The 27868-nt window shown below is 43.7% G+C and overlaps 1 protein-coding gene across 1 annotated transcript in view; it reads right to left on the bottom strand.

Annotated features, from left to right (window-relative positions):
* The window catches only part of CTNNBL1 (catenin beta like 1), a 451247-nt gene that overhangs the window by 14340 nt on the left and 409039 nt on the right, over positions 1–27868 (bottom strand). The window contains exon 14 of the mRNA XM_069243733.1: positions 2013–2150. Within this exon, the coding sequence (XP_069099834.1) occupies positions 2013–2150 (138 nt within the window). The remainder of the gene's footprint in view (positions 1–2012; positions 2151–27868) is intronic.

Genomic DNA, 27868 nt, shown 5'->3' with positions numbered 1-27868 from the left:
GTTGTTTGAGTTGCCTTCTAGGCTGAGTCTACTAGTTGTACAGGTGGCCCAGCAGTACACAGACAAACACAGGCTCTGTCCCGTTTCAACAGATGTATGACTTATGTTTTCACAGCAACTCTGAACTAATTGAAGGATAAGGTGGCACTTTTGATGAAGAGTGTGGGAAGCCGGCTATACCAAGTGTCCCAGATTGGTGATAACTATTTCTGGCACTGTGCTGAGATAATCATTACTTATTGACTTTTGTGTCCATTAAGCATTTATAATTGGGGCGGGGGTCCAGTGGATTGAGCCATTTCATCTCCCCGCATGTATGTTACTAACTTCACAAACTCATTGGGCTCCATTGAATAGGAAGACCCTCTGCATAAACAGAAGAAAAAATGTAGTCCTTGGCCAATGGTGTTAGTCAGAAGTTACTGTCTATAATCAAAGAATAACAAACGAAGAGCCAGTGTCACCAGTTCTATGGCATCCCCTGCGAGTCACATTCAAGATCTAGGGAATTCAATTTTTACGACCTGAAACACGCTAGCAGAATAGAATTGTATTTGCAGTGTTTGTATATTGCTTATATAAACGTATAGCTGTCGGGGATTCTAAAACAGATGAGACAAGCAGTGTGACTGACAGAAGCAGAATATTTTCAGATGTCTCTGGAATTTTTGACGTTAACGACTGAAAATTAGTCAAGAAATTGTGTCAAGAGTATAGGGACTATGGCCACAAGCACACCTGAAATACGACAGTGTACTGTTATTTCGAAAAGATTTCCAGAGATGAACCAATGAAAACCCAACGACCGACAGCTTTGACCCAAGAATCACTCGGACTATGCCTTGAAACAGCCCTGCAAAACACATGAAATGATGATTGGAGCAACTCAACAAGAATAAAGAAGAATTACTCATCCCTACTGTATATATTTTTTCCTATCAGCTTCTGATATATTGTGCATCTTATCCTGCAAGGTACTATGTGAATATACACATTAACATCAATTCACCAAAAAGCTAGGGGTACCGGAAGTGACATCACACACCCTTTAACCTTCAATTTCACACTCACACGCATTTCTTGCCCATACACACATTTACACTTACATACATACTCTTCCTCAAATAAACACACTCACCTGCAAGCATGCACACAACATACATTTAAAAGTCCATTTTTTAAATTTACTTACCTCAGCTGCCAGAGAAGGTTATATTCCAGCTAACTGAACTCCATTTTCTTATTACGCTAACAGTGAATAATGCAACTTTATTTGCTGTTAGAGTAATAAAACAGGGTGGAACCCAACCGACGTCCATAAAGACAAGCTGCCACTGTGTTCCTGGCACTGATTTCGCCACCACTGAGGTCAAGGGTCACAAAGGCAGTGCCAGGGGTCGCAACTGCGACCCCTAGATGACGTCCATGCATGTAAATTTATAGGAGCTGGCATTTCCAAACCTTTGTAAACACTACAAACCCACCAGTGAGCTAAGGGGCTTACCTATAGCATGGAAATGCGTGAACACACCAAGAGATATACTTGTCTGCTTAGAAGAATTCTAGGGTCCAAGGGCCCTTTCTTCAATTTCACATATTCAACAATGAATTATTTGAACTTCACCAAGGATAAGTAGTAACCTAGCAGTGTTAATCCATACGGTCATATTGCTAGACACTGTGTGCACTGCCCTAGACATCCATAATAAAGCTGATTGCACAGCGAGGTTATCAATTCTTGTTCTCTAGGAAAATATCAGGAACACATGACAAAGAACATAGTGGAAGTATGAGACTAAAATCCTAAATTAGATATTCTCTTTGTTGAGAAATTGGGATATGTGGTCAACGTTATGAAAAAAACAACAAACATTTTTTGTCTTTGATTTTATCTAGAGAGTTCCGAAATCAAGGTCAATCACACCAGTTTTTTGATGTTGTGTACTCTAGCTGTATAAAATGTAATCCCAACCACTAGAAATACTCTGCATGTGTAATGTCTTGTCTCTTACTTGGGGGATACCGGCATTGCTGATCTCGGCCATGATGTTGCAAATGAGCTGCAGAACAAAGAGTCCAGCGTCAAGCCTTCGCAAGTAGAATTCGTCTTCTATGTCATCAGTGAGGATCTCCCCACGCTTTACCATGTCCTAAAGGCAGGGAAATTGAAGATATGGTGATAACCGTGACAGTTTATATTTTCTTTCACAATGGGGCATACACAAGGAAGGAAGAACATGCTTAAAGTTAGGTAACGAGCAGGGACACAAATATTGAAACTTGGAATGGTACATTACACTGTTGAAGCATGGACAGAGGAGTGCAAGACACTACACAGTAATGTGACTCCACTCTAGCTCACAACCATTACTACTTCAGAGAAAACTGTATGTTGTGTTATTAATTTGCCTTCCTCTGTTGAGAAATCTCAATTAAAAAATAAAGAGCATAGTTTCCAGTATTACAACTTGCCTACTGCTAGACATGACCTCCATCAGTCCACTGGTGAGTGGAACCAGACATATTAATGATAGTACAATCATTAAACATAAACTTCACTGCAGAGATGTTACATGATTCACAAACGTTTTCTTCTAAAAATATTTGTTACCCGAGTAATTAAAAAACTCCCAACGGTCAAAAGATGGGAGTGTTTTGAGAACTACCACAATCAGACCTGTTGCTTTTAATAACCCCTTCATAAACGCTTGCCACTTCAGGTCTGAATAAACAACAATCGTTGTTCAGCATTGGTGGTCAGCATTATGTTATGCTGAATCTTAGGTGCTGGCTACTATTGACACACAACTCCAGTGATGACGTGCATATCTATATCATCAAACAGGAACTGGTCCTTTACCATTGGATCTCTGTTCTGTCATGGGCCGCAAAAACCTCATCTGTTACAGGCAGCATTTTATGTTAGTGCGTTCCCAAGCTGACTGTAATGGGAGCTCTCTGGTCTAATATGCATGGATCGGACCTTCTCAAACTAGATTAGGTCCTCGGAACCCACTATATCAAGGGCTGACAATCACTCAATTCAGATATTTGAACCACAGCGTTTCCCCCATTAATGGCGTGATTTGCTTTATGCATAGGCCCGGTTCTAGAGAGTTGTGCATTAGTTATGTATCTAAAATAGTGTAAGGTCCTTGCTTCACACCACGGAAAACATTTTTTTTTTTTCACAATACAGGCAGAACCTGCAGCCTCTAAAGGTAGGCCTTTCTAATTCCCGGTCAGGGTGTTCATCCCACCTACAAGCAGGCACTTTGGGAAGTCTAGAAGAGCAAAACACCCTTGCACCTTAAAGCCTGGTCGTTCCCGATTCCCTCTGAGCGTAAGATTTTGAGCTAATATTGATTTTGACAGACCTGAAAATGAAGTCCTTTCTGCAAGAGGAAACCGAAAACTATAATTTTCTCTAGATATTAAGTATAGGGTAATAATGTTGCTAAGGTGCCAATTCAATGTACTTTCGAGGGAACTATAAATTATTTCTTTTTCTCAAATGGCGTAGAATGTCATTTATAATTGGAAATGGATTAGAGGCAAATATAGCAATCTCACATGTGTAGTTTGTGGTGAACTGCAGAGAAAGTAAAGGGAAGACTCAAATTGACTGAAGAAAATGCAATGGAGACTGTGTGCATTCATCTTGAAAGGTTAACACGCTGCAAGGACACACCAGAGGTTTGAGAAATAAGGAGACACAGGACAGATGTAAGGCAATCGACTTTCAACTTTGGGGTGAGCCCCGCCATGGCGTAATGTATGGATGGTTGGTGGAGAGTAGAGAGGAAAGTCCAGAGGGACTGTCACTGTAATGAGAAGATTAACCGACGCTTCTCAATCTACTTCACAAGTGCGTTTGAAAAAAGAATGCACAGGGCCACCCCAATCAGGGAGGCCCAAATTATGGCAGCAGCACCGGGCTGGAACGTGGCTGTGGGGGGGTGGGGAGCGGCAGGCTACCAGGCCCCCTACCCGGCATGAAAACACAGCCGATTGGCTGTAAAGGGGCCCATGGCCCAAAAGCACTGTTTGGCGGCCCGGATGCGCTCTTTGTGCTTCCGGGGTCATGCACAGGGATGCAGTTGGCGAGCGTGTCTTTCTCGCTTGCCGATCAGACCAAGGGGCCTCAGTGGCCGCAACAACGGGTCTGAGCTTAGCTCACCTGACCAGAGTTACTCCTGGTGGTGGCTCCTGTGGGGCTCCTAGGCTACTGGGTGTGCGGCCAACTGGCCAATTATGCGTGGGGCGTGTTAGTGGTCCTGCTTTTCTTGGTCGATAGGGTGGGTGGCCCCTAAATGGGAGGTGGAGTGTAGGGGAGGTGCCCTTTGTCATATCTGTTGGGATTTATGGTAAGGTGGCCCTCACATTAAGTGCTTTCTTGGTAAGGGGAGTCCCATTGGGGTCGGAGAGCGATTTTCCTGTTTGGAGGCGTTTCCTTGTAGGGACCCATCTACAGATTTGCCTGTTCTAGTGTCCGGGCGTGGGTCATGGCTTAAAACGGTCACGAACAGAAGAGCTCCTAGAGGCCCTGATGCTTAGGATGGATGCTATGGACCAGGCCATAGCATCCTTGAAAGTGCAGACTTCTTCTTCAGGGGTGGGTGCGTCCTCTAACGAGGATGTGCCCCGGCAGGTGGGAATACCATCTAGTGAGGCAATCCCCCCAGCTCCGAAGAGTGCGGGGGCAGACGAGGGGTAAGGGCGCTGGGGGAGGTGGACGGAGGCTACCACTGCGCAGGTTGGGAATGGTGTCAATCTAGCTTCAACGCAGCCTGAGGTTAGTGCATCACTGGGCACGCTGGGAGTGGGGGGCCAGAGTCAGGTGGCAGCGCAAACTGCGGGCGTTGTGGCCCCTCCACAAAACACAGTTACGGGTAAAGACACTGGGGAGGCCAGTCAGCGGGCTCTTGTAGGTCACTTTACGTCCGTATTGCCATGGCTGTATGAGATGGGTTTGCTGTCCACCAATTTAGTGGGGGCCCTTTGTCAGGGGCTAATGAGGGAGACATTAGGGAACAGGCGCGTCAATTGGTTTCCAGGTTGTGCACTGCAAAGAGTGCTCAGCGGTTTCAAGAAAAAGGGCCAGGGTCAAACACTAGCAGGGGAGTGCAGGGGGGCCAGCTCCTTCTCCTCCAACCCCTATGGGGGGGGGGGGGGGGTAGAGAACCAGTTGACAACTGATGCAGCATCCGCGGCACAACCAGTTACTTCTGCGTCAGGCGTGTCCACAACCTAGGCAGTTAATCCCCCAGCGGTGGTGACCTCTACAGCAACAACTTTGGTGGAACGGGGAACCGCAACTGCAGGTACTGGTACCCTTCACGCCTTAAGGACTTGGGGGATATTTGCTCAGAGCATGTACAGTTAGGGCTACATGTACCGGCTGAGGTGAGGGAGAAGATTTGGAAGGGGGCATACATCGATATCTTTGATTTACTGGTTGACAAAGTTGAGAAGGAGGAGGTGCGACATTGCAAAGAGTGCGTGCATTTGAGGGAGTGTGGGCATAAAAAACAAGGGAGAGTGGAGGAGTCTTGTCCAACTGGGTTAGAGCGTTCTCCATTTATCAGGCCATTCTAGCTGAACGTTTCAGTGACTTAGGTGCGCAGTTAGCTTGCTATCAGAACAGGATTGCAGGGATGCACAATGAATATGGTGGCACTGCATGGAAGGAATACGATAAGGAATTCAGGAGAATTAAGGCATATAAGCCTTCACTGGCATGGGAACAAATACACATAATCACTTGGTTGCGTTATACCAATCGCACTCAGGGGCCAGGTCAGCAGCTCTTTCGTGGGCCTAAGGTGACGGCTCAGGAGCCTCAGTGGGTACTGGGGCCAAGAGGGGGGCCTGCTGGGATTTCAACCAGCGCACTTGCTCGCAGTCCCCTGGGACATGCCGTTTTAAGCACTGCTGTTCCTTTTTGTGGCCAGACCTCCCACCCAGAATTCAAGTGTTTTAAAAAAAATCACAAGATAAAGGTGCCAAGAAACAAGATTGACGATTTGGGGTGCGTGGGTCACATGGTATCTTTTGTTGAGGCTTCGTCCCCCATTAATCTTTTGGCTATGGTCCCTTGGCTTAACGTTTACCCCAACCAAGCAGCTGAGCAGGTGTTGTATTTGGGCTTTAAGGACAGTTTAAGAATACCGGCTCAGGACTATGTTTGCTCGCCCCATTGTAAGACTCAGCTGTCTTTGCGTTCCAACCCCACGGTGGCAAGTAAGAAAATCAAGAAGGAACTGGATTTGGGGCGGATGGTGGGGTCCTTTGATGAAATTCCCATGCAGGTCTTTGTTCTCCTTTCGGGGTAGTCCCCAAGAAAGAACCAGGGGAGTTCAGACTGATTCACAATCTGTCCGCTCCAAAGGGGCAGTCGGTGAATGAGCCCATTGATGGGGCATTGTGTTCGGTTAAGTATGCTTCTTTGGAACAGGCAATTCAAATGCTGCAGGAGCTGGGGCCTGGGGCTTTGATGGCAAAATCAGATAGTGAATCTGCATTTCGGTTGTTGCCAGTGCATCCCGAGGACTTCAGTTTGTTGGGTTTCTAGTGGGGAAGGAAAGTATTACTTTGATAGGTGTATGCCTATGGGCTGCTCTGTGTCATGTTCCTATTTTGAGAAATGTAGTACCTTTTGGAGTGGGTATTTAGGGACAGGGCGCGGCATAGGTGGGTTTTACACTACTTGGATGATTTCCTTTTTCTGAGGCCCATTGGATCTAATCAATGTGCTGGTGCGTTGGACACATTTAAAAAACTCATGAGGGAATTTGGGGTTCCACTTGCAGAAGAAAAGACGGTGGGCCCCAGTTCCACGAATGAATTCCTAGGGATAGAGTTGGATTCAGTGGTAGGTGTGTCCAGATTGCCTTGGGAGAAGTTGACATCTTTTTCACACGCGTTGCGGTCTTGCCTAAGGGCGCAGAAGGTGACACTTCATCAGTTGCGCTGAGAATCATTCCCATGGGGCGCCCCTTTTCTCGGTCAATTGCCCAAGCCATGTCAGGGTTAAAGGTCAAGCATCATCACACCAGGCTTTCCAATGAAGTCAAAGAAGATTTGAGGATTTGGGAAACCTTTCTGCGTGGCTTCAATGGGACGATTGTGTGGCCCAGTCCACCAAGGTCCAATGAGGAATTGGGTCTTTTTACTGATGCAACTGGGGGTGTAGGCTTTGGGGCTATATTTGGTACAGCATGGTGCGCTCAGCGATGGCCCTTATACTGGGTCCAGGAGGGCCTAGTGGCTAATATTGGTTTTTTGGAGCTGTTCCCACTTTTAGTGGCTTTGTCTATTTGGCCAGAGGGATTTCGGAATCAGTCGGTGATTTTCTGGTCAGATAATATGTCAGTTGTTGAGTGCATTAACCAGCAAGCAGCTAAGTGCAAGATGATCCTAAGGCTGCTGAAAGAGATACTATTATTGTGTTTAAGGTTGAATGTGACCTTCAGAGCTAATCACGTACCTGGAGTGTTGAATAATGCTGCTGACGCACTCTCCCGTTTTAAGATGCAGGTTTTCAGGTCTCACCTCCCCGGAGCGGAGGAATTCCCAACGCCCTTTCCAGAGCATCTGTGGCAGATTGGTGCCAAGGAGTACTGGACCTCGTGGCAGCCAGTTTAGCACCCAGAACACTGAAGGCTTACCAGGGAGCATTTGCAGCATATGTTGATTTCAGGGGTGGGGTGGTATCGTCAACTTGTTTTGATCCGGCTTCAATCTTGCCATTTTTAGAAGTTTTGGGGCTGAGGGGAAGTCAATTGGTGCGCCAGGTGTTACTCCGCTGCTATTTCTTTCTTTGCGCAACTATGGGGTCTGCCCGATGGTACAAAATGATTTTTGGTAAGAAGGGCCCTTAGGGGATGGCAGCGCATTCAGGGCTCTAAGCCAGATGCTCGTTGGCCCATTGATGTGGCAAAGTTGGGGGCCTTGCTAGTCGCGTTTGATCGTATTTGTACTTCTCCCTGGGAGGTCACCTTATTTAAGTCAGCCTTTACCCTTTCCTTTTATGGTGCTTTTAGATTGGGTGAGCTGGTCGTGCGAAATAAAAAGGACACCTCGGGGGAGGGGGGGATGGGGGGAGAGGTGTTGGGAGGGGGGTCTGCAGTTGGCCAATATTCATTGGCCGGAGGGGACTGGGTGCCTGGTGATTACTGTGCCCCACTCTAAGGAAGATCAGGATGGAAAGGGGGACCATTTTCTATTGCATAGTGCCGGGTAATGCATGTTGTCCTATTCGAAACTTAGAGGTCTTCCTAGCGCAGCGCACTCCAGGGGAGACGGGTGCAGTTTTGGTGCATGCGGATGGCACGCCACTTACTAGGTACCAATTTTCACTGATACTCAAGCGCTCCCTTCTGGCAGCGCATTTGAATGCCTCAGATTTTGGCACTCCTTTAGAATGGGGCAGCCACAGCGGATGTGGCAATGGAATTCCCGGTTCAGAGAATTGGAAGGTGGTCATCAGATTTCTACAAGTGATATGTGCGACTGCATATGCCATGAGTTCATGTCCTTGACACCTCGTGTTCTTTGTACTCTTTGTAGACACCTGCAGCAAGTATGATGGTTCTGAGGACTCCGGTGCACGCAGGAGTTGCTGGTATCATCAAGGTGTGGGTAATCGGGCATTCCCATGTCCGACGTGCAGGTGAACTATTTGCAAGGAGTGCCTTTGTGTCACGAGAATCGGAGGCTGGTCTCTGCATCTCTTTCTTTGACCGAGGTGGGCTGCAGCTCACTCAATTAAGGACATTTCTGGATGCAATGCCCCCCCCTTGGGCTACTCATCACCAGACATCATTGTGCTTCACCTTGTGGGTAATGATGTGGTTGCTCTAGGATGCCGGCGGCTGTTTGAACTGGTAATATCCGAAATTGGTTGGTTGGCCAAAAAATTCCCTCAGGCTGTCCTTGCTTGGTCGAACATGATTTCTCGTTCTCTCTGGAGGGGCAGGATCTCCGTGAAAGCCCTCAATGACTCAGTGAGAAGAATCAATAGCAAATTGGCCAAGCTGTTTCGGACTCCAAGGTTGGCTGTTATCTCGCATGGCTGTATTAAAGGAGACAGGAGGACGTGTTCATCTTTCGCGAGTAGGCTATGAAATGTTTTTAGAGAATACACTTGCCTGGCTCTCTCAGCATACGTGACCTCTTTCTGGGGAGTGGGGGGGGGGGGGGGGGGGGCACATCGTCGGGCAACGATGTGGGCCTGTGGCAGGGGTGAGTTCATGACTGGGAATATAAATGGGTACCTTTTTTATTACAAAATCGTGTGACAAGCTGATTGGACCCTACAAGGGGTGCTGGCTGGGAAGTGTGGATGACACACATGGGTGTGGGGGGTTGCAAGCAGTCGCTGGCATCTGGCCCATAGGACCAACCAACCGCGCGTGCGCAGAAGGTCTGAAGAGAGCACTGGCCCTTGTGCCGGGGGGTGGAGTCTCCGGGTGACGGGGGCACCTATGGTAGGTATCCTAGCAGGCAGCCGGGCCCCCTCCACAGCAATCCAGTTTGGAAGGTATGAGAACACCCTGATGGAGATACTACCTCTGGGATTTGTAGCATAAGGAGGGGTAGGGTTTGGGGTATGGGAAAACAGTCATGATCTCATTCACAGCCACCAACATTGGGTACGCAGGAACGAACGGTTTTTAGTCAGTGACAGGAATGTGGATGCATTAGCGTACTCTGTTAAGACTAGGCATCCCTTGAACTCTGTAAATACTTTGTGAACATGATTGTGGTTACTGCATATAATTTTGATTAACAATATTTTGTCAATAAAATACGGCCAGGGGTTTATGACCCCTAATCCCAAAGTGAAGTGCATCTAAGGTTTTAATTCAAGCTTATGGGGGGTGAGTGGTGTTTGACGGAAGGAGGCCTCAGTGATACCAGCCATCCAACTTTGTACTGATTTACACACATTGCAAAATGTGCTTTTGCAAAAGTTAATGGGACGCCCGAGCAATGTAGAGAATATTAAAGATGTAAATGTCGAAAAATAAGCGATAAGAATTCATTTTTCTCAAAATGTGTTGTGCAATAGATCCCTCTTCTCAAAGTTTTGTCCTGAGGGGTTTTGGTTCACTTTCTTACAGTGTTTATAATTTCACAGATGTATTGTAAAAAAAAAAAAAAAACTTTCTGTTTAGTTTGGCAGACTTAAATTCAAATACAATGTGTTTCTTACATTTTGTGTTTTATACTGCATTTTATACTGTATTTTACTGTGATAAACTGAAAAACACTGGATAATGTTTGTCTTCTTTAACCCCTTAGCTACCAGGCCTTTTCCCCTCAGGTGCCAGGCCTTTTTTTGACTATTTGGGGCAGTTCGCGCTTGGGCCCTAATAACTTTTTGCCACATAAGCTACCCACGCCAAATATGCGTCCTTTTTTTCCAACATCTTAGGGATTCCAGAGGTACCCAGAGTTTGTTGGTTCCCCAGAAGGAGACCAGGAAATTAGCCAAAATACAGCAAAAAAGGGAAAAAAGGGCTGCAGAAGAATTGTGTTTTGTTCCCTGAAAATGGCATCAACAAAGGGTTTGCTGTGCTAAAATCAACATTTTCCCAGCTTTCAGGAACAGGCAGACTTTAATCAGAAAACCCAATTTTTCACCACAATTTTGGCATTTTACTGGGACATACCCCATTTTTACTATTATTTGTGCTTTCAGTCTCCTTCCAGTTAGTGACACAAATGGGTGTGAAACCAATGCTGGATCCCGGAAAGCTAAACCTTTCTGAAAAGTAGACAAAATTCTGAAGTCAGCAAGGGGTAATTTGTGTAGATCCTACAAGGGTGTTCTACAGAAAATAACAGCTGAAATGAAAAAATATTGAAATTGAGGTAAAAAGAACAGCCATTTTTCTCAACGCTTTACTATGTAACTTTTTCTTGCGATGTCAGATTTTTGAAAGCAATATACCGTTACGTCTGCTGGACTCTTCTGGTTGCGGGGATATACAAGGCTTGTAGGTTCACCAAGAACCCTAGGTACCCAGAGCCAATAAATGAACTGCACCTTGCAATGGGTTTTTCATTCTATACCGGGTATACAGCAATTCATTTGCTGAAATATAAAGAGTGAAAAATAGGTATCATGGAAACCTTTGTATTTCCAAAATGGGCACAGGATAAGATGTTTAGAAGCAGTGGTTATTTGCACATCTCTGAATTCTGGGGTGCCCATACTAGCATGTGAATTACAAGGCATTTCTCAAATAGACGTCTTTTTTACACACTATCTTAAATTTGGAAGGAAAAAATATAGAGAAAGACAAGGGGCAATAACACTTGTTTTGCTATTCTGTGTTCCCCCCAAGTCTTCCGATAAAAATGGTATCACACGTGAGTGGGTGGGCCTAATGCCCACGACAGGAAATGCAACATGGGCACATCACATTTTTACATTGAAATTTGATGTGTTTTTTGCAAAGTGCCTAGCTAGATTTTGGCCTCAAGCTCAGTGGCAGCTAGGGAAACCTAGCAAACCTGCGCATTTTTTAAAACTAGACACCTAGGGGAATCCAAGATGTTTTAGTTTTTGGTCCTGGGCTCAGCAGCCATCTATGGAAACCTACCAGACCTCGACATTTCTGACAACTAGACACCCAAGGGAGTCAAGGAAGGTGTGACTTGCGTAGATCCCCTAATGTTTTCTTACCCAGACTCCTCAGCAAACCTCAAATTTAGCTTAAAAAAAAACAAAAAAACATTTTCCCCACATTTCTGTGTGGGGTTAACGCACCGGGACACATTTCCTACCACCCAACGTTCCCCTCAGTCTCCTGGTAAAAAAGATACCTCACTTGTGTAGGTGGGCCTAGTGCCTCTGACAGAGAAGAGCCAAAAACATGTTGAAATTGAAGGGGAACCAAAGCGGGTCCAAAAGGGCAGTTTGAAAAAAAACATTTTTAGGCTGACAAGTGCAGCAGAATTTTTATCGGTATAGATGGGACAATGTTGGGTGGTAGGAATTTTGTGGATTCCTGCAGATTCTGGAAGGTTCCATCACAAACATGTGGGAAAAAGTGTGATTTCGAGCAAAGTTGGAGGTTTGCAGGGCATTGTGGGTAAGAAAATGGTCCGGGGTGCATGTGACGCACACCACCCTGGTATCAACCAGATGTTTAGTTTTCAGATGTGTCTAGGTATTGTGGATTTTTCTACATGGCAGCGCTCCAAAGTAAAAAAAAAGTGCAGCCCTCACCATTCCAAGTGGGACAATTTTGAAAGTTACCAAGCTCTGATGGCCCAAATGTAAAACCAAACCCAAAATAATCAAATGTCCTCTTGCTTGCTGTGAGATAAGATGTTTTAGTGTGCGGGAGAGCTGAAAGACTGTTACTCCCTTCAGTTGGGGTGGGGGCATAACCAGGCCCATACTGGTTGGTAGCCACCACCCCACAATTTTTTATATTTTTTATTTTAATTCCCTGGCATCTAATAGACTTTCTGCCCCCCTAGGGTGTGGACGGGAGTAATTGCCCAATCTGCCCACTGGTGGGCAGAACAACTTAGGGCCCATTTATTTGGGGTGGAAGTATGGCCGTACCCCCACACTCTTATTTTGAAGGAAAAAAAAATCTTCCCTGGTGGGTTTCTGCCCCTCTTGGGGGAAGATGGGCCTTTCAAAAATAGGCTGATCTGCCCTCAAGGAGCACAAATATGGCCATCAGTAATGTGCCCCCATGGGGAGCGACCCTTGCCTAAGGAATCGCTAGCCATACATAAAAACAAAGTAAATAAAAAAAATATATATTCCTTGTGTCTACAGGTTTCTGCCCTACCGGGGGCAGATCGGCCTAATTAAATTACATTTCTGTGTCAATTGTTTACTCTCATGACGGCTCTTTCACAGAAGCAGGTAAAATCAAGTGAATTGAAGCCATGTTAATCATGCGATCTTCTGAAAAATTACAAATATACCCAAAATCAGGTGAGCGGCAACAGGTCGTGTACTGACTTTGCTCCCATTATACAGTGGGTACACACTGGCTTCTGTGTTCACTCGCCATTCTTCTGGAAAATGATCAATTGCCTAAGAAAGTATTCAAGCATGGATCACTGCAGAAGCATCTGAATTTGAACCCTATGTTGCTTTTGTCTCATCCAATGCTTGCACATAATCATATATTTCGATCCAGTTGGTATTACACAGAAGAACCCTGATGAACTGATACTGCTAGACCGTACAGTAGTCAGCATAATTACTGATAGGTTGACATGAGATGAGTCACTTGAATGCTTTGCATTCAGATTCTGGGGTGCGGGAAGTAGTACTTTCTATTTACAACTTTAAAGAAATTCTCTATTACTACTAAAACTAACTTGGGAGGACAAAAGTGACCCTTTTCACCTTGGGGCTCTGCAATCTACTGAGTGCCTACTTTGTGTGCAATTATTTTTTAATAGATAACTAGTAATTAGCTCTTTTGAAAATAGAAACAGTCTCGGCGCTTTTGTACTAAATAAGGTAGCACTACAGACCCTCATTGCTGCAAACACCTCCCAATATTCGGGGACCGCTGTGGGGTTAGGAGAGGTGCTGAATGCGGAGGCGCTGGCCCTTCCCAAGAGGAGTGCAGTTTTGACTCTTGTGGCATACACTGAAATGCTGAACAACCCCGTACTGTTTTATGGAAATTGCTTCCATTTCTTCTGGCGGAGCAGTGCGCATTGCAGTGTTTGCAAAAAGAGCTTGGGATTTGCAGACTCTGAAGATTTGGGAGAAAGGGAACACCTAATGCCAACATTTTCCTGAGAAAGGGCACACAGAGTGAGCTCGTTCACACACACACATTTGTAAGTGTTTGCGCAGAAGGTACTGGAGAACAAACTGTTCCAAGAATCATTCACCTTAGATCTGGCTGCCATTTTTTCACCAAATGTATCGAAGTGATAACCTCCTAGTACAAAGAGCTTCAGCTTATTGTTATTACCACGGTGTTTCCCGGCCAGCCTATGCTGCAGTAAGACAGTGGCAAAACGACCTCATGCTAGAATGACAGACTCAGTAGACACCCCCATCGCCCTGGTGATGCCCACACGGTCAATGTAAAGAGAAAACAATCAAGTAGACGCTGTGTTGTGTTGGCAGAGAGTATAACAGAAAGGCACAATCTCGGAAAAGTAAATAAAAAAAAAATCATTATTTTGGGACAAAAGCATGACAAGGTCCTCCCTAGGAACAGGAGCAAATTTGCTAATATAGGGTTTTAAGTAGTTCTACTTAAAGCAAAGAAAAGAAAACAAAAATAAGCTCCTTTTTCAGCCACTTATATGCTCGTCCTCATTTAGTAATAGCTCCAAGTAGCACTCGCAGTGCTCATTTGATATATTTGAGAAAGCTAGTAGTACCAAACTAGGAGATGCGATCATCATTAAGGAATCCAATGCACAAAAACGATGTGTCAAAACGTACCCGACCAATTTCTGAAAGTGGGCGGTCCAACGGTGCAATGATGGTCACCAGGAATCATCCAATGCGATCTTCCACTACCATTACAGATGTGCAACCTCACTATTGTACAGGCTGCGCCATCGTGCTTGGAGTACAACTGCTTTGTCTCTCTAGAGTTCCCCATCACCGACATCCTCTACTGCTGTCACTACCACAGGCCCCCCCAATTCAAATCTTGTGGGAAGCTAGCCATGCTGTGGCTTTTAAACTCTTTCCTATGAAAGGGGTTTCAAATATTTTGGTGCCAGTGACTGACAAGTATTCCGTACCCTAGTAACGATGGAAGTGAGGGCTCGGCTGCTTTCCGTCACCTATAATGAATATATTGGCAGGGATAATCTGGGTTCTGGTTACTCGGTAGATGGCGTTAAAAGCACAGACCCATTGCATGGCCTGTGCACAGCATAAAGGTGAGGCAAAAACTTGCTATATAATGATGAAACCTAAAAAAATGTGCTGCACATAGGGGCACTAGAATTACGCACACCTGTGGATGCATACATTTCCATGTAATCGTGTATTTACCACAAAATCTCCCGTTTTAGGTTTAATCCATAGATTTCAACAAAAAATTGTTTGTAGCTCAGAATTAAATTCACTTAAAAAGTTGGAGACCTTTTGCAAATGTTTACTGCTCACCTTCTGTTGCTATTTACTATAGACGAGTATTAAACTGGTACTAATGTGTTAAAATGTCTGTCCATACAGTACGGATGTGTGTTAGAATAAGAAAAAAGTTGACATACTATTACAGAATGTGCTGTACTACACCTTATAATTTGCACAATTGCAGTGATCCCAACCACACGGCAACTGAGCCACATTCACTTGAGGATGTACGCATGTAATCGACAATTCAATTATTGGAGCCTCTACTATTTATTTAACAAAACTTTTACTTCAGGGTCGGACTGGCAGAGCGGGCAATCCGCCATTGCCAGAGGGCCTTGTGGCAAGGCCAGCAGGTGAGCCTTTTCTCAGCTGCAAATAAACTCCAACACTTTTCTGGGCTGCCTTGGTCGCTGGCACACAACCGAAAGGCTGCTGCAGGGAAATAGCAGAGGTCGGACCTTAGTAAAACCAAGTAGAACGCTGGTTGGCTCATTGACATGTGCAGTAGGGCGATGGGGCAAATTGAGTAGGCACAGCATGTGGTGGGTCTCCCCCACCCTGAGTCACTGAGAATGACAAGAGGCCTCAGGGAGTGGCAATGCTGTTTTTGAGCATTTCAGTTAGCACCAATGTTACATGCGGTAGAATGAAAGGGGGTTGTGCGTGCAAGGAACCAGATTTGAAATGATGGCCACCTAAGAGGCGCTACTTTTGTCTCCAGTACCAGACAGAGGAGCCACGGGTGTCTGCTGTCACCTTGTCATCTTTAAAACTGCGAGGAGGGCTTCTTTATTCCATTGAGAGAAAATAAAAACAAGCATTTGAAATGCAATAGGGTCTCATGTTTGCTCGAGTTAAACTATTAGCACTGCAGATTCCTAACTGGACTTTTCTTGCCTCATAAATTGAAAATGAAAAGTAAAACAGTTGACATAATCAACCCGATTCCAAGTGCCAACGGCCGCCATGAACAAGAGCGCGAGGGAGAGACACAAAAGGGAAAAAGAAGTTCGCTCACAGTCAAACGTATCAGCAAACATGTAATTATCCATGTAACAGGGTCGATGGCCAAGGCGGTAATAAAACTGCCCCAGGAAGGGAGAAACGTAAAGCATTTGCCAATGATAATAAAGGATTTTTGAAAGGCAAGCCCATGAATGTGTGATAGTGATGGGCATGCAGTAGGCGTAGTTAAAAGCCCACAGATAAATTACAACAGGCCAGAGCGCTTGCACGCTTGACCTAAAAAAAAATAAGGCTAACAATGAAATTGAGCAAAATGAAAACATTTTTGATAACTCAAAACAATTGTTTTTGTCAATACTGCTGTGAAAAACATTAATTCTGGGACAAAATGCCATAGGGAAAGGATACTAGACATGGTCCAGGAGTAACAAAATGGAATGAGCGAGGGACAGGGAGTGGAGACAAAAGGAAAAGTGAGATGTGGATTGTGGAGAAGAATGACAAAAAGAGGGGCAGAGGAAAGGAATTTAAGAGAAAGGAAATATATCATGATACTAACTGAGCAACATTCTATGAAAATTAATTATCCATAAATGTGGTCCACTTTTGTTTTATTTTGTGCTCGGGCTAAATTGTAATCCCAATCCGACCCTGACTGAGACTTTGCAAAGGTAAACAAACACTTTCTCACTAGGAGAGTGACTCAAACCTCAAACTAATAAAGGCAACTAAACCTCTACAGGACAGGTACATTCTTTTTTTCAAAAAGACCTGGCAAGATTTGAACTTGTAGTCTGAAGAAGGGCACTATTAATACAAGCTTTCATCCATTGCACTACTACTCTATGCTATGAACTAGATATTGTTGCTGAGGTAACCAGGAGCCGTAACTCTTATATTGTTCGAGATTAGAGATTGCAAAATACGCTGTCAACATTTCCAACAAATTTATGTTTCCTACAGACTTCTCAGGCTCACCAGATGCAGTATATACCGACATCCTACTGGTCACCTCATCCCGCTCTACCGCCCTCCTTCACAGCCATCAAGGTGAACACATCTAAAGAATCGTGTGAATGCCAGTACCAATCTGCCAGCTTGTTTTGCTGAGAAGCCTCTGGCTGATGGGAGAAGACAGCTCTGAGATGGGATCCTGGGCCTGCAGAATGCGCTCCAACGGCTCTAATGAGGCAGGATTGACATGCTTGACTGATTGTAGACGACACACAAAGAAACACAGATCACAAACTGATGTGGAGTTGGTGTCAACCACACATGACAAGAATATATGTGTTACGGTGTTGATGGGAGGGTGCATAATTTTTCAGTATTGTAAAACCTCTCCCTATGTTTGACATTGACCCATCAAGGTCAATTTGAATTACTAAGATGTACAGCAATAGGACAAAGTATGTTCGAGATATTAGGGAACTCGTGCGCAAACCAATATGCTTATGAAAACTAAAAGAAAGAGAAGAGAGAGAATAGAGGGAGAAAAAAAAAGTGTGTGTGTGTGTGTGTGCGTCCACTAGGTAGTTCTAGTTAGGATCTAGTTTTCATAGGAAGAGCATTTCTTGTTTTGCTTATAACTTTGGAGCGGTTTGATGAATTTTCACAAAATACTAGTTCACCAGTCACTTCAGCTGCTATCTGGAACATTTCGGGATGATAGTCAAGCAGGGTCGGGCACGTAGGGAGCAGCCAAAATGCATTTTTCCCAAGCTATTTCCACGGGGATTTTAGACACGACTACAGCCCGCACTGCTGAACGGAATAACACCAAACTTGGCAGAAAGCTAGCTCTTGGTCCAGAAAGAGTGATTTTAGTCATTTGGTGTAATTCTGTTCAGTTTCAGTTATTAGGGGGCAGGGTAGGGATACCCTGGCCACCTAGGCCTGGTGGTGGGGTCCCAGAGGGATCCCTTGGCTTAAATTATTATTATTATTATTATTTTTAATTTTGCTGGAAATTTGCATGGATCCATGAATTTGCGGCAAACCCCCCACCCCCAAAAAAACAGTGCTTTATTTTTTATTTTTTTTTAAAGCACCCGTGCGGGTCAGGCCCCTGAGGAACAATATTGTATATATTGGGGGAGGCGGGTGGACTTGGCCCCTTCTCAGGCCGATTTTGGCCCAAAGGGGCCTAATCACCCATGGCCAACTGCTGAATTTCTAAAGTTTGTGTGTGTAAAAGGTGAACCTACTTATAACATCCCTGTAACCTTTGGTTTTCTCAGTGAATATATAAATTACATATATATTACCTAGTTGTGCTGTTGTTTTGTGTTGCTAATAACTTTGGCCCTGTTTGATGAATCTCCATGAAACTTTCCAAAAAGGTGCTACTTCTTTATTAGTTTGCGCATGGAAAGTTTTGGGGTGATCCCTCAGGCAGGGGCAGAGAAAAAGAGGGAGGGCAGCATAATGCAAAATCTTCATGCATTTTCCATAGACTTATTTAAGCAGGGCTACAGCAAATACTGCTGAACAAATTTACACTAAATTTAGCAGGAAGCTAGATCTTGGTCTGCAGATTGTGCTTTTGGTGATTCATTGTAAATATGTTAGGTAGTTTTTGAGAAATTAAGGGTTAAAAAATAATTGTCTATTTTTGCAGTTGGGCTTGCAATACTCTTGCAAGCCTCCAGTGAAAGCGCAAAATCAAAAATGGAGCCCTGTGATTGGTTAAGGGGCCCATTTTTCCTGTGAGCCTTCATTCTTTCGTGGGAGCAGGTGGGTCTTGAGAGTCTCGCAAAAGCTTGGTTGCTTGAATATTAGAAATGAAAAGCCCGCTATCACTGTTTATTGTGATAAATTGGAGGTGCTGTGGAAATGGAGTAAAAAAGCTATCTAAGAGGGCAGCTGAAAGGGATGCTGTGCCCCTAGATTTAAAGAGGAGGTGTCTAAGAAATACATGCATATTGTTTTTAACTAATTTTTACAAACCTGCGAGATTCTTGTGGGATCGTGTATTAAAAAAAGGAGTAGGTGAGTTCTCAATACACTGTACTTGTAGGAATGCATATTGTGGCACTTATTACTGAGATGAAGTACATAAGTACTGTGACTGAGTAGAAGGTTAATTCTTTTATAAAAAAATGTATGATCTCGTGAGACTCGTGCGTGATCATGAAAAGTAGGAAGGAGTAAATGATCGTTGAATACACTCTAGAATGCACTTTAGTTACTGTAGGAAGGAGTCTTGCTGGAGATGGTGTTTATCAGACTCTACTTTTAACAACCATTGGCCTTGGAAGAGATGTGATTAGAGTTAAGGCTCTTTTCACACCCTCCAGGACATACTCGTCATCTCAGAGAGAGGTCTCAAAGGAGAGGCCAGTCCATCCTCACACACACACACACTACTGAACACACCTGTCATCTGAAAGAGAGGTCTGACAGGAGAGGGCAGTCCCATTCCAAACCCTACCACACACAGTTTTCATCTGAGAGAGAGGTTCGAAAAAATATGCCAGTCCATTCACACACACCCTACTATGCACACCCGCCATCTGAGAAAGAGGTCTGATAGAAAAGGCCAGTCCATCCACACTCACTACTATGCACACACATCATAATTTACTTTTTAAAAAATCCTACAAATTCACTGAAAAAAAAAAAAGTTTAAGTAATCCTATAGTTAGGTGTTATAAAAATAATTTGTTTTAATTTTTAAAAAAATCTACAAATTCCCTGAAAACAACAAAAGGTAAAGTGAAGTTATAGTTAGGTGAATTTCTCAGTGACATTAACATTTTGAAGTTGAAAAAAACACAGAAATTCAGCAGTTCTAGTTAGCAGCTAACCCTAACTTGCACCCTTTGCACTGCTTATGGCCCCACATATGACACCATTCATGACATGTTCTAAGACATCACTGATGACATTACTGATGACATCATCCAATGGCCATGCAAGTTTGTTTTACAGTTACATAGTGGTGAGTAACTTCCATATTACAGCTTGGGTGCAGCTAATGGGTGTAAGCGTTTACAAAATGTGCAAGCTCCTAATTCACCTTAGTTGTGCTTCAGTATTAAGTAAGGTACAAATGTTTGCACTTAAGAGTAGGACTCTGTGTGCGCGAGACAGTTGCTTTGTTCTCTTTATGCTTAACGGAAGTTTGTGGTTTTGCAGGAAACGCTTCCAACAGGAAAAAGATTCTATATAGTAGATAATTACTTTTGTAGCAGCCTTGAGTTATTATAGAGAATTGCGTCAGCATGATCATTTCTACTCAACATTGTGTGCACCAGTTACTAAACTATGTACATGTGCTTGTTTTGCTTCAGAAGAAGCTCTACTTAGGAGTTTACCACAGTATGAAGTGTGCAGGTAATTTTATATTTACCACATTCATATCTTGGTTATTTTTTTAGCAAACGTGCCTTTTATGACAAATGTTGCATAGAGTGCACACTGTTATCAGTAGAGTCTTTTGAAATCTCTGTCCACATGACAATGCAGTGGTAGCAGCCTTGGCAATTCTTATGAGTGTTTCACTGTTTGCAAATAATGTGGTATAGAATGAGCTCTCTCCATAGAGTAAGCACTGTTTACAGTACTGAGTTCTCTACTGACAATCATCATTTCTTAATGTAAGTTTGGCATGCATAAGTGGTTTGATACAGGTAAAAGTGGACAGTAGTAGGGCATTTGTTTTGAAATTGGTGTTCTCTATTTTGGCCTTCTCGGAACAGTTCAATACAGATAGAACACCATATTCAATGAGGGTTACCCATTAACCTGTGGTATATTTTTATTGTGAACTATAGTATGGGTAATACCATGGAAATGTACTCAGTAATATGTGGAAAAACAAAGCTTGGATGAGGTCATGAGTGATGCAATCAATGATATCATCAATAATGCAATCTGTGACGTGATGAATGATGACCTAGAACATGTCATGAGCGATGTTATAAGCAGTGAATGGCAGGGGAGCGAGTTATAGTTAGCGGTGCTAACGGAGTCATCGTCGACGGGACTGTCGACGTGAGATCTATAGAGACCGTCAACGGGAGGGTCGCCAACGAGCAGAGCCCTGGTAACGAGATGGGTCGCCCCGTCAACGAGGATGAAAGCGTCGTCGACGAGGATACTGTGGGTGCCGCCGTCAAGATTGAAATAGTGACTATAGTAGATGTCACTGACGATACTGTCGTCGACGAGAACACCGTTTGACTATGTTGCCACAGATGGCGCAGATCCTGGCTTTTTGAATTTATGTTTAATTTTCAGAGGCAGCGTAGATGTCTTTAAGGGTTTTTTGAGGGACTATGACCCTTTTTGTATGCCAGACTGCTTTTTCTCTGCAGGGCTGTGGATTTTTGACGAGCCCTTACATGACTTTTTTGGAACGTTTTTAGGTGGTTCCTGAATATCTGCGCCCTCATTTTTCCTTTTAACAGGCGTTTTTAAAACAGATATAGAAGAAGAAGAAGCACTGTCCTCGTCAGAGGCTGAATGGCCAGCCTTACCTTTTTGAAGCCACAAAAGAAGACAACCCTCTCTGGGCTGGGATAAAGTCTTTGTGGAAAATGTTCTACATATCTTGCAGTCTTTGTTCTTATGACTTAGGTATAAGCAGTAAATGCAATCATCATGTGGATCATCCACATATAACCTCTTCTTCAGACAGGACACACAGGATCTGAAAAGGCCCTTTTTGGCGTCTCTGACATGGCAGCCATTTTGAAGCATCAGAAGAAGAGAAGAAAACTCCTAAATTCCAGGGAATAAGCTTCTGAGAGAAACATTTTGAGCAGAGCTCAAATGAGACTCCTCAGCACGACGAGCGGTGGAAAATCTGAGGGAAGGCAGTTCCTCACAGGAGGTTCTAAGGGGTGGTGCAGTGTGATTGGTTGAATTTTGAGTTTGGGTCTATTTTAAAAAATGACTGTGATAGGTTGCTAAGCTAAAGGCCTAATGCATGTAATGTAGGTATACATTTAAGCATATCTTATACATACCACCAGGGACTCCCATCTCAACGACAGGGAAGTATTCAAGCATGTGAATCTATGAAAGTTCCAATACTGGAGTAACTGATGATTTTTTTTTTTTTTTTTAAACTTCAAAACATTAATTTTGTCACCAAGAAAGTCACCTAACTACATCACTTTAACCTTTGGTTTTACACACATATAATATTATATAATGGCCAGTTGAAAGCTATGGCCGAAACGCATTGCCAGATTTTCACTTAATTATGGAGATCACTTTTTACATTTGGAAAATAAAATAAAAATCAACTAATCACCGGAACAGAGAGTGTCGCTGTCATTCGTGGATGTCTGTGAGGCAATAGACGTGTGATGTCTGAAAGGATTTTACTGCGCCCGCGGAGACTTTGTGTTGTTACATGTGTGTGTGTGTGTGTGTGTGTGTATATATATATATATATATATATATAGATATATATGTGTGTGTGTGTGTGTACGCACACACACACGCATATATACACATGTATATATTCAATGGGAAAAAAAACAGGGACAGTATAGTAAGGAAAAAATTGAAAAAAAACGTAGAAATTCACTAAAAAAACGAAGGTTAGAGGGACGTTTTAATTAGGATCATGTTTTTACATGCACAAAACCATAGAAATGTAATGGCTATATTTATACTTATCTCAAATAATTAGAACTCGTGCTCTAAGGAAACTATAACTTGCGTCCCCACCATGCAGTTTTCTCATCAATTTTATTGCATATGTTGCACTTACATTATACATGTAATAGAAGATGTTATTACTGAAGTAATATGTGGGGTGAGTAGCAGTGCATGGCCATCCCCAAGGACCCGCCCATTTAGATGAAAGGGAAGGGGGCTGTGTGGCCCCCTCTCCCCATGCAGATTTTGGCTTCAGGAACCCCATCCCTCAGCGAGAGCCAGCATCGCCCGCACACAGGGATCAGCAAAAAATGCTGCCCCCTTTTGGACAAATCGGCCTGGGTCAGGGGAGGTGGTGGTCCCCAGGGCTGTAAAGGGCCCTGAAGGCACCCCTCCCTTGGTATTTCATTTTTGGTCTTGCCCCGGGAAGGTGGTGGGCTCCAGGGCTGTAAATGGCCTGGGGAGGGGGGGGCCTCGTGACCCCTTACTTCATTTCATTTTAATGGCCTAGTCCCAGGGAGGTAGTGGTCACCAAGGCTGATGTCGGCCATGGGTAGGGGGCTGCATGTGCCCCCTCTCCAACTTTAAATTAGCCCCCAGGTCCTGGCCCACCTGGGGGCCCAACTTTTTAAAAGTGTGGGAGACAGCGCTTGGTTTAAATAAATAAAAATGTTCTTGAAATCTGCGGCTCCTCTGCAATTCTTTTAGGAAAAACTTTTAAAAATGCTTTTTGACTCAGGTGAGGTCCCTGGGAGACCCCATCACCAGGCCTAGGGGGTCAGGGTATTCCTACCCTGCCTCCTCCTCTTTTTTTAAAACACTTCTTTTGAGACTCTGCTGCGTCCAAGTCCCAAAATGGTTGCCAACACTTCCTGGTTGAAGTGTTGGCAGCTAATCAGATCTCAGCACGCGATCTGTTGGCTCCGCGGAGGGTCCGCATCCAAAGATATCCATTTTTTTTCATTAATTACTCAAAAACTACTGAATGGATTTATACCAAATCACAAAAAGGCCTCTTTCTAGACCAATAGCTAGCTTTTTGCCAAATTTGATGTAAATCCGTCCAGCGGTTCGGGCTGTAGTCATGCCTAAAATCTCTATGGGAATGTGCATGGAGAAAATGCATGTTGGGACACCCCTTTATTTCGCCTTGGCCCGATTGATTAATCAACCTGAAACTTTCCAAACAACGGCAGAAGTGAGTAGCAAACTTGTTTTGAAAAGTTTTTGAAGACTCGTCAAGCGGCCCATCAGTTATTTGCAAAACAAAAAACGCTTTTCCTATGGAAACTAGGTCCTAACTATACTACCTACTGGCGATCGCCAGTTGAGAGCAAATCACTAAAACGCATTGTCCATAACCTGTATGTTTTTGCACAAATGGGGTACGTAATTTAGTAAATAAAAATTAAACTGATTTTCTGACCCACGTCCTGTTGTTGTGTCTCCTCTCCTTTCAAACCGGCATTCTCTTAAGCACTAAGAGCAAAAAGGGGTATATATGGAAAATGTCACTTACCCAGTGTACATCTGTTCGTGGCATGAGTCCCTGCAGATTCACATGCTTTGCACATCCTCCCATCTAGTGTTGGGCTCGGAGTGTTACAAGTTGTTTTTCTTCGAAGAAGTCTTTTCGAGTCACGAGATCGAGGGACTCCTCCCATTTCGGCTCCATTGCGCATGGGCGTCGACTCCATCTTAGATTGTTTTCCCCGCAGAGGGTGAGGTAGGAGTTGTGTATTATAGTAATAGTGCCCATGCAATGGAGTGAATATGTATGTACATAACGTAGTTCAAAGTGATATATTTACAAATTTACAAATGTTCAAGATCAACTTCGAAACGGCTACAGGCTCCCGGGGAGGCGGGTGGGCGCATGTGATTCTGCAGCGACTCATGCCACGAACAGATGTACACTGGGTAAGTGACATTTTCCGTTCGATGGCATGTGTAGCTGCAGATACACATGCTTTGCATAGACTAGTAAGCAGTTATCTCCCCAAAAGCGGTGGTTCAGCCTGTAGGAGTTGAAGTTGTTTGAAACAATGTTCGTAGTACTGCGTGGCCTACTGTGGCTTGTTGTGCCGTTAACACATCCCGCAGTAGTGTTTGGTAAACGTATGAGGCGTAGACCATGTGGCTGCCTTACATATTTCAGTCATTGGAATATTTCCTAGAAAGGCCATGGTAGCACCTTTCTTTCTAGTTGAGTGTGCCTTTGGTGTAATAGGCAGTTCTCTTTTTGCTTTGAGATAACAAGTTTGAATGCACTTAACTATCCATCTAGCAATGCCTTGTTTTGAAATTGGATTTCCTGTATGAGGTTTTTGGAAAGCAATAAAAAATTGTTTTGTTTTCCGAATTTGTTTTGTTCTGTCAATGTAGTACATTAACGCTCTTTTGATGTCTAATGTATGTAGTGCTCTTTCAGCTACTGAATCTGGCTCTGGAAAGAACACTGGAAGTTCCACTGTTTGATTCAAGTGGAACGGTGATATGACTTTTGGTAAGAATTGAGGATTTGTTCATAAGACTACTTTATGCTTGTGTATCTGAATAAATGGTTCTTGTATGGTAAATGCCTGTATCTCACTTACTCTTCTTAGAGATGTGATAGCAATTAGAAATGCAACTTTCCATGTTAAGTATTGCATTTCACATGAGTGCATAGGTTCGAAAGGTGGACCCATGAGTCGAGTTAAGACAATGTTGAGGTTCCACGAAGGAACTGGTGGTGTTCTTGGTGGTATAATTCTCTTTAGGCTTTCCATAAACGCTTTTATGACTGGTATCCTAAATAATGAAGTTGAGTGCGTAATTTGCAGATATGCTGAAATTGCGGTAAGATGTATTTTAATGGATGAAAAAGCTAGCTTTGACTTCTGCAAATGTAGTAAGTAGCTTACAATGTCTTTAGCAGATGCGTGTAATGGCTGGATTTGATTATTATGGCAATAATAAACAAATCTTTTCCACTTATTTGCATAGCAATGTCTAGTGGTTGGTTTCCTAGCTTGTTTTATGACCTCCATACATTCCTGAGTAAGGTCCAAATGTCTGAATTCTAAGATTTCAGGAGCCAAATTGCTAGATTCAGCGATGCTGGATTTGGGTGTCTGATCTGTTGTTTGTGTTGAGTTAACAGATCTGGTTTGTTTGGTAGTTTGACATGAGGCAATACTGAGAGATCTAGTAGTGTTGTGTACCAAGGTTGTGTTGCCCAAGTTGGTGCTATTAGTATGAGTTTGAGTTTGTTTTGACTCAATTTGTTTACCAGATATGGAAGGAGTGGGAGTGGGGGAAAAGCGTATGCAAATATCCCTGACCAACTCATCCATAACGCATTGCCCTGAGACTGATCCTGTGGGTATCTGGATGCGAAGTTTTGGCATTTTGTGTTTTCTTTTGTTGCAAATAGGTCTATTTGTGGTGTTCTCCATCTTTGGAAGTAAGTGTCCAGTATTTTGGGGGTGAATCTCCCATTCGTGGATCTGTTGGTGATCCCAAGAGAGATTGTCTGCTAACTGATTCTGAATCCCTGGAATAAACAGTGCTATTAGGCGAATGTGGTTGTGAATCGCCCAATGCCATATTCTTTGTGCCAGGAGACACAACTGTGTTGAGTGTGTTCCTCCCTGTTTGTTCAGATAATACATCATTGTCATGTTGTCTGTTTTGACAAGGATGTGTTTGTGGCTTATTATGGGTTGAAATGCTTTCAACACTAGAAATACTGCCAGTAGTTCTAAGTGATTTATGTGAAACTGTCTTTGCTGAGTGTCCCATTGTCCCTGGATGCTGTGTTGATTGAGGTGTGCTCCCCACCCTATCATGGAGGCATCTGTAGTTATTACGTATTGAGGCACTGGGTCTTGGAAAGGCCGCCCTTGGTTTAAATTTATATTGTTCCACCATAGAAGCGAGGTGTATGTTTGGCGGTCTATCAACACTAGATCTAGAAGTTGACCCTGTGCCTGTGACCATTGTGATGCTAGGCACTGTTGTAAGGGCCCCCCCCATGTGCAATCTGGCGTTTGGGACAATGGCTATGCATGAGGACATCATGCCTAGTAGTTTCATCACCATCTTGACCTGTATTTTTTGTTTTGGATACATGGCCTGTATTACATTGTGAAATGCTTATACCCTTTGTGGACTTGGAGTGGCAACCCCTTTTGTTGTGTTAATTGTCGCCCCTAAGTATTGCTGTGTTTGACACAGCTGAAGGTGTGACTGTGTAGTTGAGTGAGAAACCTAGTTTGTGGAGGGTTTTGATGACACACTTTGTGTGTTGTGAACACCGCTCTTGCGTGTTGGTTTTGATTAACCAATCGTCTAGGTACGGGAACACGTGTATTTGCTGTCTTCTGATATGCGCAGCTACTACTGCCAGGCATTTTGTAAAAACTCTTGGCGCAGTTGTTATCCCAAATGTCAACACTTTGATTTGGTAATGTACCCCTTGGAATACAAACCTTAGGTACTTTCTGTGTGAAGGATGTATCGGTATATGGAAGTATGCATCCTTTAGGTCTAGTGTTGTCATGTAGTCTTGTTTTTTGAGCAATGGGATTACGTCCTGTAAAGTCACCATGTGAAAGTGGTCTGATTTGATGTAGGTATTTAACGTTCTGAGATCTAAAATAGGTCTTAGAGTTTTGTCCTTTTTGGGTATGAGAAAGTACAGAGAGTAAACTCCTGTTCCTTTCTGATGAATTGGTACTAATTCTATTGCTTCTTTTTGTAACAACGCTTGGACCTCCAGTTGTAGAAGATCCATGTGTTGTTTTGACATATTGTGTGCTTTCGGTGGGACATTTGGAGGGAATTTGAGAAATTCTATGCAATAACCATGCTGGATAATTGCTAGGACCCAAGTATCTGTTGTTATTTCCTCCCATTGTTTGTAGAACTTGGTTAACCTCCCCCCCCCACAGGTGTTATGTGTTGGGGATTTGTGACGTCTAAGTCACTGCTTGTTTTGTGGAGTTTTGGGACTTTGGAACTTCCCTCTACTTTTTTGGAATTGTCCCCCTCTATATTGTCCCCGAAAACTTCCCCGCTGATATTGGCTCTGATAAGTGGGCCTTGTTTGTGAGGTTGTGGGTTCTCTGCTTTGTCCTCGAAACCCCCCTCGAAACTGTGCTTTACGAAAAGTGCCTCTGCTCTGTGGGG

Source organism: Pleurodeles waltl, chromosome 7 (assembly GCF_031143425.1).
Source record: "Pleurodeles waltl isolate 20211129_DDA chromosome 7, aPleWal1.hap1.20221129, whole genome shotgun sequence".
Taxonomy (NCBI): domain Eukaryota; kingdom Metazoa; phylum Chordata; class Amphibia; order Caudata; family Salamandridae; genus Pleurodeles; species Pleurodeles waltl.
The sequence above is the reverse complement of the archived record's forward strand: the minus strand, read 5'-3'. Positions and strand labels throughout refer to the sequence as shown.